This window comes from Xenopus tropicalis, chromosome 8 (assembly GCF_000004195.4).
Source record: "Xenopus tropicalis strain Nigerian chromosome 8, UCB_Xtro_10.0, whole genome shotgun sequence".
NCBI classification, from domain to species: Eukaryota; Metazoa; Chordata; class Amphibia; order Anura; family Pipidae; genus Xenopus; species Xenopus tropicalis.
The window spans coordinates 126,935,261-126,950,063 of record NC_030684.2 but is presented as its reverse complement, the minus strand read 5'-3'; the positions used below and the strand labels follow the sequence as shown (position 1 = coordinate 126,950,063).

The following is a 14,803-nucleotide window of genomic DNA, read 5'->3' as shown; positions in this document are numbered from 1 at the left end:
GGTATGATGTTAAATGTGTGGAACTGCTAAGTGTTTGTAATTATAATACATTCACAGTATGTAAGTAACAGGGACTGATCTCAGTTCCCATAATGTCTTCATCCGCATCATTGCAGCTAATATTAGCTGGCGCCTGTGCCAATGCCCCCACAACTCTGCACTTACAGCTGAGCCCATATTGTTTTACATAACTTGCCGTATTTCTACATTATAGGTATCCTGTACCAGCTTTGCCCAGATGGGGGCAGCAAATTGCAAACTTGGGGATGCGGAGATAGAGGAAGAACTGCAAAAGTCTATTGTAAAGACTGATTAAAATTTCACTGATATGTTTCTTAGTTCGTAATGCTGACATAAAATGTTTGAGATTAATAACAGACATATAATATATATATATATATATATATATATATATATACACATACATACATACGGAGTTCAGGAACCGCTCACACAGGACTTAGTATATTTTACATTGATTTATTTAAAGTGAACAGACCACTGATGTTTCAGCTGTTATGTCGTTTATTAATCTCAAACATTTTATGAATGGAATGTGGGTGAGTTTTTATGTATTAAGTTGTATAATGTTTCTACTACTCCTCCATTCACATAATAGCAAGTATATTAGCTGTAAAAACGAAGGTTCCAGAATGGATTTGGCTAAATGTTATGACTTGGTACTTCCATATTTATATACAGTATATATATATATATACATATATATATATATATACATACATATATAAATATATATACATACATATACATATATAAATATATATACAGTCTCTAAAGAAAATTGGCACAGCCGGTTCTCATTTAGGTGCAGAAGGACTTAGCCGATTGCTGCAGCTTTCATACAAAAATCAACAGACCAGTCCTGCACTCTTTAGTCACTTTATTGTTAAATGTAGAAAAATACAAAGGCAACATTTCAGAGCTTCCCGCTCAGCCACACTTTTATATCCCACATCCACCCTCTGCCCCACCCCTCCCACTTACACAATAAATTAATTACATATACAAAGAATAAAAGCACATAGTCAAGATATCCAAATATCGAAGTCTATTACCCCTACGTCTCAGTGGGGAATAACCTTTATCACCAAAAAATGGAGAGATGCAATAGAGCATTAAGTTCATAAAAATGAGCTGGAACTGGTAATTTAAGATTATTTGTCCGAATGGTGAACTTATGCTGACTTATTGTATGTATGTATGTATATCTTTATTTATAAAGCGCTACTTATGTACGCAGCGCTGTACAGTAGAATACATTAATACAAACAGGGTATAATATAATAATAAATACAGATAAATACAGCAGCAATAAGTTAAGAGTCGAGGACACAAGAGGAAGGAGGTCCCTGCCCCGTAGAGCTTACAATCTATATGGGAGGGTAACTAACAGACACAAATAGGCAAATATAAGTGCTGTAGGTCACAGTGGGTGACACTACAATATATTCTTTAATATGTATAATAGCTTGCACTGTCTCACCTACATACAGTAATGTAGTGTCCACAATAATTTCATTAAAATTCCACAACTTTTTCGTGGGTTTCGTTAACTTCCACGAAAAAGTTGTACTTTTCGCAAGGACTACAAACATTTCGGAATTAATTCAAGCTTTGGTATCGTGACTTTCTTTTGGCCAGGTTGGAGCTGTAGAGTGCCACTGAGTCTGCATCTGGTCCGATCAGGTGAGCCAATGTCCCAACCACTGTAAATAGCAGCACAGATAGTAAGTATGGCACATTTTGTATTTGTACCTTATTATCATAGTGTTTGTGGTAAGTCGTCTTCCAAATCTTCCATTCAGAATCCAGCGTGCCATTATAAGCTTTGTTATATTAGCTTTGCTATGCTAGCCAGTCGGCCACCAGTGAAGTGTCTCATGTAGGGTGGCAAGATCACTGTGTAGGGAAGCATCTAATTCTTCCTGTATCGGGCACTTAACCCTCTACTGGCCAGTACAGCAGTAAAACAAACTGAATAAACGGCAAATTTAAATGTCAGAGCACTTTAAACAAATTTATATTGATTTTAGATTTTTTAACTTAAATTGTACATCCCCTTTAAGGAACATGGAGGCACATTTATATAAACACCTCGGATGAAACAATGAGATCTGTAAGGTTAGTGCTTACTCAGCAGTAAAGTAAAAGTAATAGATGCCACAGTACCTGGGTGATTTCATGTTCCAGTCGGTATCAGCCATTCCCTTTAATACAGACAGCAACCCTTACACGCCCGTGTCCCGCTCCCCTGTGCCGCACTACTTTATGTATCTCGTGGGTTTTTTTATTGAAGGAAGTTTTTAAACCATAAATGTTATTTTGATCCATGTTGGTTAGGTAACCTATGTGCGTGGCAACAACTTGGGCCAAGATTTGGCTGCCTGTCCATCCTCTGCCCCTCCCTCTGCTTAATGCCCTTCCCCTGCTGATCATTCTGCTTTGCCTCCCCACTGCCTGTTTGCCCCCCCACCCACTGCTGGCTCATTTGCCAACTATTCAACCCCCCTTTGTTGTTCTTTCTCCAGTTGGGCCCTATTGCATAATGGAACGGCTTTTTGACTGATTTTAGCCCTTCTCACCCAACCTCGCTGGTTCCTCCATAACTTTACCAAAAAGATGCTTATCTTTATATTATGTGCTATGGAGACATAAAAACTCTAACCTTTCTCACAGCTCCCATTGGTCCAGTTAGTTTCTGCAAACAGATTAAACCTGAAGCTGCCACCTTAGGCATTTATTATTCATTTGATTTTATTTAGTTTTTATCAATATCGGAAGGCAGAACCTTGCCGAATACCACTACGTTGAATTTTGCCGTAAACCCATGGATCATTCAACTTTATTATGCCCTAAGTTTGGTAATGAGCAAGCTGTACTACCACAGTGCAAGGATACGTAATCCCATACACTGAAGATCTCAAATTAATATTATTCTGTTAAATTTCAGATATAATAAACAGCAAGAGAAATGTAATTGAAGTTGTCAGTTGCTTCAAAACATTTTAATGACTTCTCTATTCTCCTTTACCTGAAAGAGATATGTTGTGCGGTATATACAATACCAGGTCCTCAGCGCTTTTATCCAATAGTGTTCAATAGTAGTAGTGATTAAAAAGTAAACTTGCTGCTCCACCTCAAGACAACCCCTTTGGCTGGGTTCCAAACGTATAAACAGCAGTATAATGGGAGCGCATATATGTAAAAAAAAACAAATAATAGTGCAATATTGTTTAAATAACAGATCTATAGAGATAAACGCAAACACCAAATAGATGTGAAAAAACGCTTTTTCACTTTGTGTGAATCACCCTGTGCAGTAGTACAAAATGCTCACCACATGGCGATGGGTAGTTAGCCCAAAGTATATCCAAAGTCAGATTACAGCCATATCCTCAGTGTGGGCACAAACAGGAGAAAAAACGGCAAATAGTGCAAGATCATTTATTACATAAAATTTCTAAAATAAAATCTACTTACAAAATGTAGATAGTGTACAAGCTCTCAAATACTCTACGCATTTCGCGTACTATCCGGTACGCTTCTTCAGGAGTTTACCAACTCCTGAAGAAGGTAAACTCCTGAAGAAGCGTACCGGATAGTACGCATTTTGTACTACTGCACAGGGTGATTCACACAAAGTGAAAAAGCCTTTTTACACATCTATTTGGTGTTTGCGTTTATCTCTATAGATCTGTTATTTAAACAATATTGCACTATTATTTGTTTTTTTCACATATATGCGCTCCCGTTATACTGCTGTTTATACCTGAAAGAGATGCTTTTTCTTTGCATAAAGAATAACACTTCTGCCAAAATAGTATATTAAGAAGAAGCACCCTCAATTGGACACAGCTTTACTAATCCCTGCAACGGTTACTGATACAGCTAGCGTCTCCTGGATCCTGTCTCATTAAGCCATAGAACTGAACAGAGAAGCAGCAGGAGACACTTATGGGCAACTGTCACCTCAAGTAAGAAATAATGCTACCCGCAATTATATATAATCTCTCCCTACAGCTGACATATCCCTACTCCCTATTTTTGCCATGCCACCTCTTCTTTAACCTGCCCAGTATTGACATTTCAGTACGCACAACCTCCTTTGATGAGGGAGCAACAATGAGTACAATGTGTGTGTGATCCAACAATAGGTATGAATAACAGGGAATGTAAGCTCTTGCGAGCAGGGCCCTCCCCCTAGTGTCTCCGATCCTCATCCAAATGTAACTGTAACCCATTTTTGTGAATTGTTTACATGTACATGTTAACTGTTCTGTCTTTTGTACCCCTCTATTCTGTAAAGTGCTGCATAAATTGATGGCCCAATATAAATAATAATACTGCAAAAGAATGATTTCACATGATTGGTCCCTTGCTTTGTTCCTGCCTCGATCTGTGCACAATAGAAAAGCAGATTTGCCCCGATTCTTTTTCTTTGGGCACGACAAAGATACTAACTGCTGTGATATTAGTATAGTGTGATGGGTTGGTTGGCACTGCACCTCCATGCCATATACAGAGGCAGGAAGAAAGCACCAAAATTCAGGTGACCTGGGGGGGTCTCTGTAGTTAGTGTTTGTAGGCCTCATTTACTATTAGTTTGCAAACATTAGTGGAGCAGGAGTAGGCAGGAGGGTTGAGACAGTTCTAGTAATCACCATACCATGAGAAGGAGCAGGTAGGCAGAGGACAGATAGGAGAGCTCAGAGCGGGGCAAGCTGGAGGGATGTACTACAAAAGGTCACTAGGAGCTAAAACCCATCATAGTACATGTGGCAGATACAAGGTATTTAACATGGCCGTAAGTAGGGGAGGAGGCTCTATATGTGCGGGGCTTCAGATCTACTATGTTGATAACATGGCAGCTACTGGAGCGACATATTAATGGAATGGAAATAATATAATAGCATTGGCATTGCTTAGTTCCCATTACTACACTGATAGGCTATAAAAGCAGAACTGAACCCAACAAACCAGTGAATAAAGAAGAGACGAGAGCATTCAAGCGTGCAACCCACTCATATGGTTTATTGTACCTACGCTGATTTTGTTAATAAGCCTCCATATCCTTAATGAAACAACTACCAGTATTATAAATAAGTTATGTATCAGCTGCTGCTGGGCTTACTACAACACATAAACTAAAAGAGGGGCAAAAGAATAAGTATAAAGGGTCATTTGCAAAAGTATAAATTTGGACACAATTTGCCATGTTTTTTTTACCAAAACACAGTATTTTTTTCTCTGCAATTCCAGCCATACACTTGCTGATAGAACGACACAAATTGAATTTCTGTACATTTGCTGCCTAGAGCTCGGGTATTATTATTTTCTTATTAAAGGGACGGTTCACCCTTCAGTTAACTTCTAGTATGTTATAGAATGCCCAATTCTAAACAACTTTTCTATAGGTCTTCATGATTTTTACTTATAGGCTTTTGAATGATTTGCCTTCCAACTTTCAAAGCTAACAAAACTATTGCTCCGTGATACCACAATTCTACTGTTATTGTTCCTTTTTTGGTCCTCTTCTATTCATAAACCAGATTTTCATTCAAACCACACCCTAATTGCTAAGCTAACTTGAACCTTAGCAACCAGATAACAGCTAAGCAGGAGAGTTGCTGAACAAAAAGTGAATTAAAAAAAACACAAATGAAAAAAAATGAAGACCAGTTTGTCTCAGAGTATTACTATCATACTAAAAGTTAACACAAAGGTGAACAACCCCATATTTATAAAGTGCCACTGGGTGTGTACATTAAACATACAGATTTAAATACAAATACATTCAAGGTTTTGGGGTTCAAATTCTTTTTTTTTCTTATTTTGTGTGACATCCCTTGGACCAATTCGGCAGCTTATCGGCCCGTGTAGGGGCAGGAATGAGGGGCCTGGTTGACCGATATCTGGCCTGAAATTGGCCAGATATCAATCCGGCAGGTTAAAAGATTTGGTTTGGGGACCGTATCGGCTTGTTGATGCGGTCCCCGAACCGACTGCCCCATTGCCGCCACTATAATTCGATCGTTCAGCCTACATGTTCCCCGATATTGCGCACCCGTAGGTAGATCTTAACGTGTATGGGCACCTTAACCCTACCCGTCTCACCGCCAGCTCTGTCACCGGATTTCTTATCCATGGCAGAGAATGAGGGTATATTATATATATATATATTTATTTTTTTTAAAACCTGGTATCCTAGGCATAGGTGCCTTAATTCTATACTCTTTCTCTGAAAATGATTGATGTAAACCTATTTATAAATTAAAATTATATTTTACTGATTCATTTTTTAATTAATTATTAACATTTAAATTGATATTTGTTTGCACTGTTCAGTTTAGCACTGTGCACATTTCCAATTAGCTCTTTGAGATGAGAAATTACCCCAATGTAAATAGTAACAACACCTCCAAATAGGGTCCGACTAGGGTGTCCGGGGCCATCGGAGGTGCTACCCCAAGGGCCCCCACCCCAGTTGCGCGTCCCCTTCCTTACACTTTTTCCCCATTACACCCCCGGCGCACATAAACACGCCCATCGCACACAGGGAGGGAGCGGCATAGAATGGACCTGGCCCGGCCGCTCACAAGGGATGGGACCCGCTGTGTTTTTTCTCAGTCCAAATACGAATATTAAGTAAATGATACCATTTGATGGGAGTTATAAAGGATTTAATAGAAGAAAACACAATATGAACCAGTCAGTCAAAAACCCAAAGAGAGTGAACATCTTAAATGACACACGTAGTGACAAGTTTCCATCATATCTAAGAGCTGCTGCAGCTACTGGGGATGCCACAGAATTAGAAAAATTGGGTTTTTAGCCCCTCAATGAAGTTACTTATGATTAAGACAACAATTTTGATATGACCCAAACAAGTCTATGGTTTAAGACACACAGCAGCAATGACTTGTACTTTAAAATTTCTAACAAAGAAATGTTCCGTATGGGTTTATATATATGTTTGGTAAGGAGCAGCACTCTCTGTATAAGTATAAAAACAACTAAATGTCTTTATTTCACATATCACACAATATTTCGGCCCACATTAGGACCTTTATCAAGGATCATATATACATATATGTACAGATCTTGATACAGAAACGTCTCCGCACTCTTCCAACACTGAAAAGCTCCGGTGCTCAGTAACTTCTGGATGCCGTCCTGTTCTCCAGTCGTAGATATATTCAAAGCAGACGCAGCACATGGATTGAGTGCAAAATATGTATTTAAAAAGGATCACATCGAAAAGGCGACATTTCAGGCAAAGCACATGCCCTTTATAAAGCCTTCAACAATGTAACTAACCCAGTAAATACATTTAAAGGGATACACAGGGAATGACATCACCTTCAATTAGTGGTTGCTGTAACAAAAAAAAAAAATCTGTAAAACACAGTTGGAGTGCATTGTAAATGCCAAAATAGCTTACTAAAGAAATAAATATATTATTATTATTATTATGTCATAATCAGATATCTGTAGGTTTCCAGAGGCAGATATACTGGATGAAAGGACAAATAGCTTTTCCTGGAGGAAACTTTTAAGTTTTCCCACTTTCCTACCAGATAATTGATCATATATTAATCATGGACTATATTAAATAAAGTTTTTATATATAATTAAGCAGTCATTTATTATAAAATGTATTGATAAAGTATGTGAAGGGATCAGTATATGCAGAGATCAACTTAAGATGGGTTTTTTTGTAATGAAATGTGTGTAGAGTTATTAATGGATTCAAGTTGGATCACTTACCTTTCATAGTGTTCAGCTTCTCATCGTTTCAACCAGAAATCTCCTTTGAGCAGAGGAACAGACGAGACTTTATTCCTCAGGCACCCGTAGACTTGACTTCTGTGGCAGTAACAGAGGCCTGCGGGGCCCTGGGCATGATTTGCTCTAGGGCCCCCCCGCCCTCCACCCTATGCAGGCAGCTTAGCTCTGTAGGTCTACAGGGGTCCACGATGTTTATACCACTGGGAATATAAATAATTATAATTCCCAGTCGCTAAGTTCAGTTTCAGTCAAAGGAACTGTTCCAGTGTTATTCATAATAAACATAGGCTTGATTTCTTTCCTCCTTAAAGCCTCCCAGTTCATTCCCTGCAACATAGAAAAGAGCCTTTATTAGTATTATCCCCTAAGTATGAAATCTCCTATCTACTTCTGATATATAATGGTACTTCTATGTAGACATTGGCAGTATCTCCAGATAAACTATGCTTTAGAGTTGCCATGACTGCCATGAAGTCTAATTACATTGCAATGGTATTGTATTTAACGGTGAAACTACCAGCAAGACTATTTATCTCAATATATGAACAGCCCAGAGGATAATATGTTAGTGTATGGAAAGATAGGAAGAGAATACATGAACACCAATCATAAAACCAAAGAAATTCTCAAACACTTACAAAGAAGAATGGTCGTTCCATAATTGCGTGCGCTCCTTCTACAGTCGATCCCAGGCGCAGTGCGGGATTTTTATTCAGCAGCTGCACAAACAAGAATAGTTTGTCTTAGTTATGGTTCTAAAATCTCTAAATATTAAATTATACTTTATACTGTTAATATGAGAAATGATCCCATGAAATGATAATATTATGTCTCCTGGGATGGATCTCCAAGCCATGTAACCATATTCTTAAATATAACTTAAATAAGTGACAATTATATAAAGTGATCAGTAAGGATATTGTATGGTTAGAAAATGATGGATATTCTGTAGGCAGGTGTTACAGTGAGCTCTGCATTGGATATTTGGCTAAGTGTTTCCTTCTTAGATATATATATATATACTGTATGTTGTGCCTTAGAGAACAGATGATAAAATGAATATCATGGCAGCAACTTACTCCTTGTAGTATATCACGGACATTCGCAGGCAGGGTAAGTGGATATTTTGGCCTTTTGCGAATAATCTTCATACGAATCTCATCACCATTGTCTCCATCAAATGGCAACTGTAAATTTAGAAAGGCATTTGTTTAGGAAGCAGGTTTTCTTAGACCTCTAACAACGATTCAGTTCTTACTGAGTTTTACAGTTCTACTATGAATCTGACCAGGGCATCAGTCATTGTGTCATATTAATATATATTATAAAGAAGGGGAAAGACTATATATATATATATATATATATAAATTATTGTTTCACTTAGGCTCCAGGATACAGGGGAATAGACCCCCCAGCTAATTGTATTTATGGATGCTTTACACTTACCTCTCTAAGTATCATCTCATAAATGATGACACCTAAGGCCCACCAGTCCACCGATCTGGTATAATAAGGTTCCGTGAATAGTTCAGGGGCCATATATGGGCGAGTGCCGCATTGGTTACACATTCTTTGCCCAAAGCCTATACCTTTAACAGAAAAAGAGGATTGAGTTAGTGGCAGAGTAGCGACCTGTATTCACGCACTTTTGTTCCTGTCTACCTGAAATACTGATTGTATATTTTCTATAACACCTATATCTCCATACTTAAGTCTCAAATTAAATACGGTTTTAAAAGAAACTAAAATAATGATATATAATACAAATAACTAACAAATACAGTAAACATTGATTTGTATAGTAACAGCTTATGAATTAGTTATACACAAAGTTTCAAAAGTACCTTCTAGAGGTGTGCATACTTATAGAAAATATAAATATGAACCAACACAGCAATTATAAATATTATCTCCCCTTTCTACTACAGTGTAAATAAGAGAAGTACTAAGCCCACAGCAAGAACAGAATAGGCTCTGTGGTGCCATGGAACTTAAAATAGGCCTGATGCACATAACATACACACTAATGGGAACAGGCCACATTTATATAGATTGGAGCCGTATCTGTATCAGTAGCTGATTGCATATTGGATACAAATATTGTATGAATAAATTTAGTTTCTGGCCATGCACAAAATGGCACATGAAACCATCTCTTTATATAATATGAGGCCAGGGAAACGTACCAGTTGTGCTAATTCCATAGTCTGTAATTCTGGGATATCCTCTCTTATCCAACAAAATATTTTCAGGCTTCAAATCTCTGCAAAAAATATTAAAAATACCTAGTGAATATTCAATATTCAATATTTTTTTTATCATATAATGCAATAGTAATGTTTTGCAGCTCTCACATATAAAGTATTTGAGAATCTTTTTTACCAATGCTTACCTATGGACAATCTTATTGTCATGCAAAAATTTCACACCGAGCACGATGCAGGCTGCATAAAATCTGCAAAAATAAAGAGAAAATTGTAACTTCCAATTGCCTAATGGTACTAGAGATATCATATAACACTAGCTAAGCATACCTATAACGTTCTCTGTTTATATTCAGTATCACACAAAATAGATTAGTGGTTTAATTGCCCTACAAATGGTACTACTGGCTCAATGGGAACCTACAGAGATGCCCAGGGCCGGATTTCTCTCCGGTGCGCCCCGAGGCCGCCCCTGTGGGCGTCCCACATGCGCATGCGCGAACGCGCACCCCGGTGCGCATGCGCGAACGCGCCCCCACTGCGCATGCGCAAAGCGCCAGCTCCCCATTGCGCATGCGCGAACGCTCTTTTTAACTCCCATACGGAGCAGTGGGGAGAGGTCCCGACTGCTCCGTATGGGAGCAAAATTAAAAAATGTTCTTGCGGCGGGGCGGCATGCCGCCCCTAAACTTCTGCCGCCCTAGGCCCGGGCCTTTGTGGCCTCTCCACAAATCCGGGCCTGGAGATGCCCAATACTACTTACCTGGTGCATTCCAGTGGCAGGTCATACTTGTCCATAAGTGACCTTAGGTCACCTCCTGGGGCATATTCCATAACCAAACACTCATTGTAGTTTGTCACAAAGGAAGCATCTAAGCCAACCAGGAATGGAGCTTTTTTGTCCGTTACCAATTGCATTATGTCCTTTTCCGTCTGTATCCTGAAAAACAGAAGAATACGATCTTACATGCTGATATTATAAAAAAGTAGAGCTATTTTACGATACTTAAACCAATACTAACTAAAAAAGATTTGGCCTCATACAGAATTTAACACCTGTATCACATGACACAAGAATTTGTATTTGGTTTGACCCATCATTAATAATTTAGCCAAATCTAAATCTTTTACAAAGTGTTGGGATTCAGCCAAATCCTGACATTCCACAGCTTGGTGAGCAACTAGTTGGTTGCTATGTGTTACTTGCTAGGTGCCAAGTTGTCCCACTGTTTTTTTTTTTATTTCCTTTTTTTATTTCGGCCCATACTTACCTTTGAGCAGCATGTTGGTCATATTTTCTCCTTGGAATGGCCTTCACGGCAAATTTGCTGTTAGTAGGTTTGTGATCTGACAGAAATACCTGGAATAAAGAAAGAGATACCTTTAGTAAACCTGATTTTGTTATTTCATTTCTATACCCTGAATGTGCTTCATTTAATAGTGTCCCCAAAGGACTAACTCACCTTTCCGAAATTTCCTTGACCCAGCATAGAAAGGAGGTCAAAATCTTCACTACTTGTGTTAGACATGGAAAGAGTTCTACTTCTGACAGACTAAAAAAAGGAAACAGAACACTGTTACTTACAATTCAGGTTTTAGGTTTGTGAATCTATTTAATACAGCAAAATACATGAATGTTATTACTAGTTATATTATCATGCATATAATGCAGGGGTGGGCAAACTACGGCCCGCGGGCCACATCCGGCCCCTTGGCCTTTTTAATCCGGCCCGCCGACGACGCCAAGTCTCATCACGCGAGACTTGGTGTCATTGGCCGGCCGGAATTAAACAGACTAAGGGGGCGTAACGCTGGCCTGGCCCTGCCCGCCCTGGCCCGGGGGTAAGTAAATGTGGCCCGTGAGCCAAAAAGTTTGCCCACCCCTGATATAATGTAAGTATAAGTTTTGGGACACTGAGGCTACTTTATTGACATGCACAGAATTGCCCCATAGCAGGTACTAATTGGATATTTCCTTTCATACTCTAGCTTGCAATAGATTAGTACAAAATTAATTGCTGATTGGTTGCAATAAGTTATTATTACTAGGTTATACAGCACGGTTGCTAATTACCCATATGGGCAAGTTCTACAAGAAACATCTGATCTTACCTCACTTCGATATTCTGGGGAATTTCTTAAGTGCGAGAAAGCTGGTAATGCCATTTCAAGGCAATATGCTCGCTCTGAAGAATCTAAAAAATAAAAAAAAAACCATTTGAACACCACAGCATCGGATAGCATAGTATCAGTTCTGTACAGTACAGTGCAATCATGTATACAAGCCTGGGAGTATAAACACAGTTTTATTCATTACTTATATGTTGGTTTAGACAAATTTAGACAAGTCTCTAATATGTTACCTGAAGATGTCTCAATTCCATCTAGCTGTAAATTTAAACTTGGTATTTCTATCCCAAAGAAGTCTGAGTCATTGGGAGGTGTTGCATCTTGGGAATCCTGGAAATAATAAAACAAATACATTTGTCAATTGGAAGAAATTAAACATAATGTGGTCAGATCGCAAGTGTAATGGGTCTCTAAACCTACCTCCTCTTGCCTCTTGTACTCATTTGGTTCTTCCAAATATTCCGGGTTGTCTAGAGGCTCTGGCGAATCTAGAAAATCCAACCAAAAATAATCACTAGGGATGTTTGCTTTCCAAAACCAAAATAGTGTTGTTTTACATTCTGTCAGCAATAGTGCCGAGGAGATTGATGATAACATTTTTAAAATGTAATTCTAGAATTTGTCCATGGTTAGAAAGAAGCCATAATAGGCCATGTTGGCTCCAGGATTAAATACTAGGGCTGTGTAGGACCATGTGATCATGTGTATATAGTATGTATAGTATATGAACTCATATGGTTGTATCCTACTGGCTATAGTCATAATGTTTTAACTTATATTGCCGGGACATAGATCTAGGACTACGAGTATTTAGATTTATATCAATCCCTATGGGAAATTATAAAACAAGTGAATCCTCAGATACTGCACCTGATTGATTTTCAGTTTCCTCCACTTGTGTGTTTCTTTTTGGTGTCACTGTAACCTTTATCATCATAGGAGGTTCCGTATCACTTGAACCAGTGGAAATGTGTTCTTCACTGGATTCCTGGAAATATATAACATACAAAATGATTAATTAGGAACATGAATTTACTCTTAATTCTTTTGGCTACCAAGGTTATTATGATTAAATCAGTACTTCTGGCTACAGAAGGTTAAAGAGATGAAAGCTATGGATTTAGTAGTAGAAAAACAATAGTTTTGTTTATAAATCTTCCATGAATAATACACCAGGCAATAGCAAAAAACATACAGTTCTACCAGCAATAATACTTACATCAGACAAGCTCAGAACACTTAAAAGGCTGAACCTCTCAGACCTTTCAGTGCAAATATTCTTATCTCCGGTCTCAGAATCTGCAACAACATTTTCTTCGTCCTGCATAATAATCTCTGCAGGAGAAGCACATTCAGGACATTGTGGATCCATTAAAGTATCTGTAAAGAACAAGTGGAGATATATAATCCATTAGTATAGGATATGTTGCCTGAAAAATCAAATTTGTCTTATTCCTGGGTGGCACTATTACCAACCACAAAGGAAAACACTTTATTAGAGATCAAAACTCTGTTATTTACTCAATAAATTAAGATTTTTATTTATATAGGGAGCAGAATAAAGAGGAAACCTTATGTAGGCTAATATAATAAAAAGCCAATAGCCACAGCAAACCATAGCAACCAATTAGATGTATGGTTTAACCAGCTGACCAGTAAATGCTACCTACTGATTGGTTGCTATGTTACTAGACAAATAGCAAACCTTAAACCAGTATTTAAACATTCTATATTTTTAGCTTTTTCAGCCCGTCAATATCCTCTGCTATATCTTTCTGGTTCATGGATATACATGCTGTGGATATTGCTTGGGAGGTACATGTGGCTGTGTCAATAGTCATGGGAAACATTCAATATATATGGGAGAAATATTTCATTGGTCATTTGAAAATACGCGCAGTGGGGATACCATATGGTTACTGCAGTGGCCCTATGAGCTCACATAAGTAATAACTTTCCAAAAGTGTAATTGTTATATAAATTGGGGTGTTTTTAGTTGTGTTTTGATAACATTTTGATAGTCAGAGTAAGGCAAAACATTATTCCACAAATATTTTACCTAGGCATTCCACAGCTTCTTTCACCATTATTATATTGTCCTGAGGCTCATCAGTGAGCTCTTCATTTGAAGTTGAAGAATTTTCAGACTCTTCCTCATCACTCAGTTCTTCATTGAGACTCTCGATGGGATCTTCTATCTCCTCATCGGTCGGTTCTTGAACTGGCATTTCAATAGGATTTTCAGTTTTATATTCTTCAACCAAGAAGTCCTTCCGCTGTGTCACATCTTCTGTTTGACAAAACTCCTGCGGTGCAGCAATATCTGGGCTACTGGACTCCTAGAATCACAAAGCAATGGTAAAATAAAGATGTGGAAAAAAATAAATATATATATATATATATATATGCCCATGTGACTTACTGCCCTTTTATAAAGAAAAAAAGACCCCCTGTGCAAGCAAAATAGTGAAGGAGAGAGTATGGCAAATAAAATACAGACAGATAGACAGATAAAGACTACAAGTATGCCAGTTTTTACTCACTGTTTCAACAATAGTTTTAGGTTGAACCTATAAAGAAAAAAGAAAATACACTTAGAATATGAGAGTCATTCATGCAGTTTAAAAGCCAAACCCACCACTATGTCCAAAATTCTGCAC

At 38.1% G+C, this 14,803-nt stretch overlaps 2 protein-coding genes and 1 long non-coding RNA gene across 3 annotated transcripts; all 3 read right to left on the bottom strand.

Annotated features, from left to right (window-relative positions):
- Positions 1–7,017: 7,017 nt before the first annotated feature.
- Positions 7,018–8,134, bottom strand: LOC116406706. Its single transcript, XR_004219763.1, has 2 exons — positions 7,789–8,134; positions 7,018–7,396 (listed from the first exon to the last, which is right to left on the bottom strand). It is a non-coding gene; the product is annotated as an uncharacterized LOC116406706 (long non-coding RNA).
- A 301-nt stretch (positions 8,135–8,435) lies between these two features.
- Positions 8,436–10,508, bottom strand: LOC116406835 (serine/threonine-protein kinase N1-like). Its single transcript, XM_031891795.1, has 6 exons — positions 10,501–10,508; positions 10,202–10,264; positions 9,996–10,072; positions 9,256–9,398; positions 8,889–8,996; positions 8,436–8,528 (listed from the first exon to the last, which is right to left on the bottom strand). Exons 1-6 carry the CDS (start codon positions 10,506–10,508, stop codon positions 8,436–8,438), a joined length of 492 nt encoding a protein of 163 aa, XP_031747655.1.
- Positions 10,509–10,766: 258 nt separating this feature from the next.
- Positions 10,767–13,519, bottom strand: LOC116406705 (serine/threonine-protein kinase N1-like). The gene is made up of 8 exons (XM_031891372.1): positions 13,363–13,519; positions 13,014–13,131; positions 12,564–12,631; positions 12,377–12,473; positions 12,126–12,208; positions 11,477–11,566; positions 11,285–11,373; positions 10,767–10,953 (listed from the first exon to the last, which is right to left on the bottom strand). The coding sequence occupies exons 1-8, from the start codon at positions 13,513–13,515 to the stop codon at positions 10,773–10,775; spliced, it is 879 nt and encodes a 292-aa protein (XP_031747232.1). The 5' UTR covers positions 13,516–13,519; the 3' UTR covers positions 10,767–10,772.
- Positions 13,520–14,803: the final 1,284 nt, after the last annotated feature.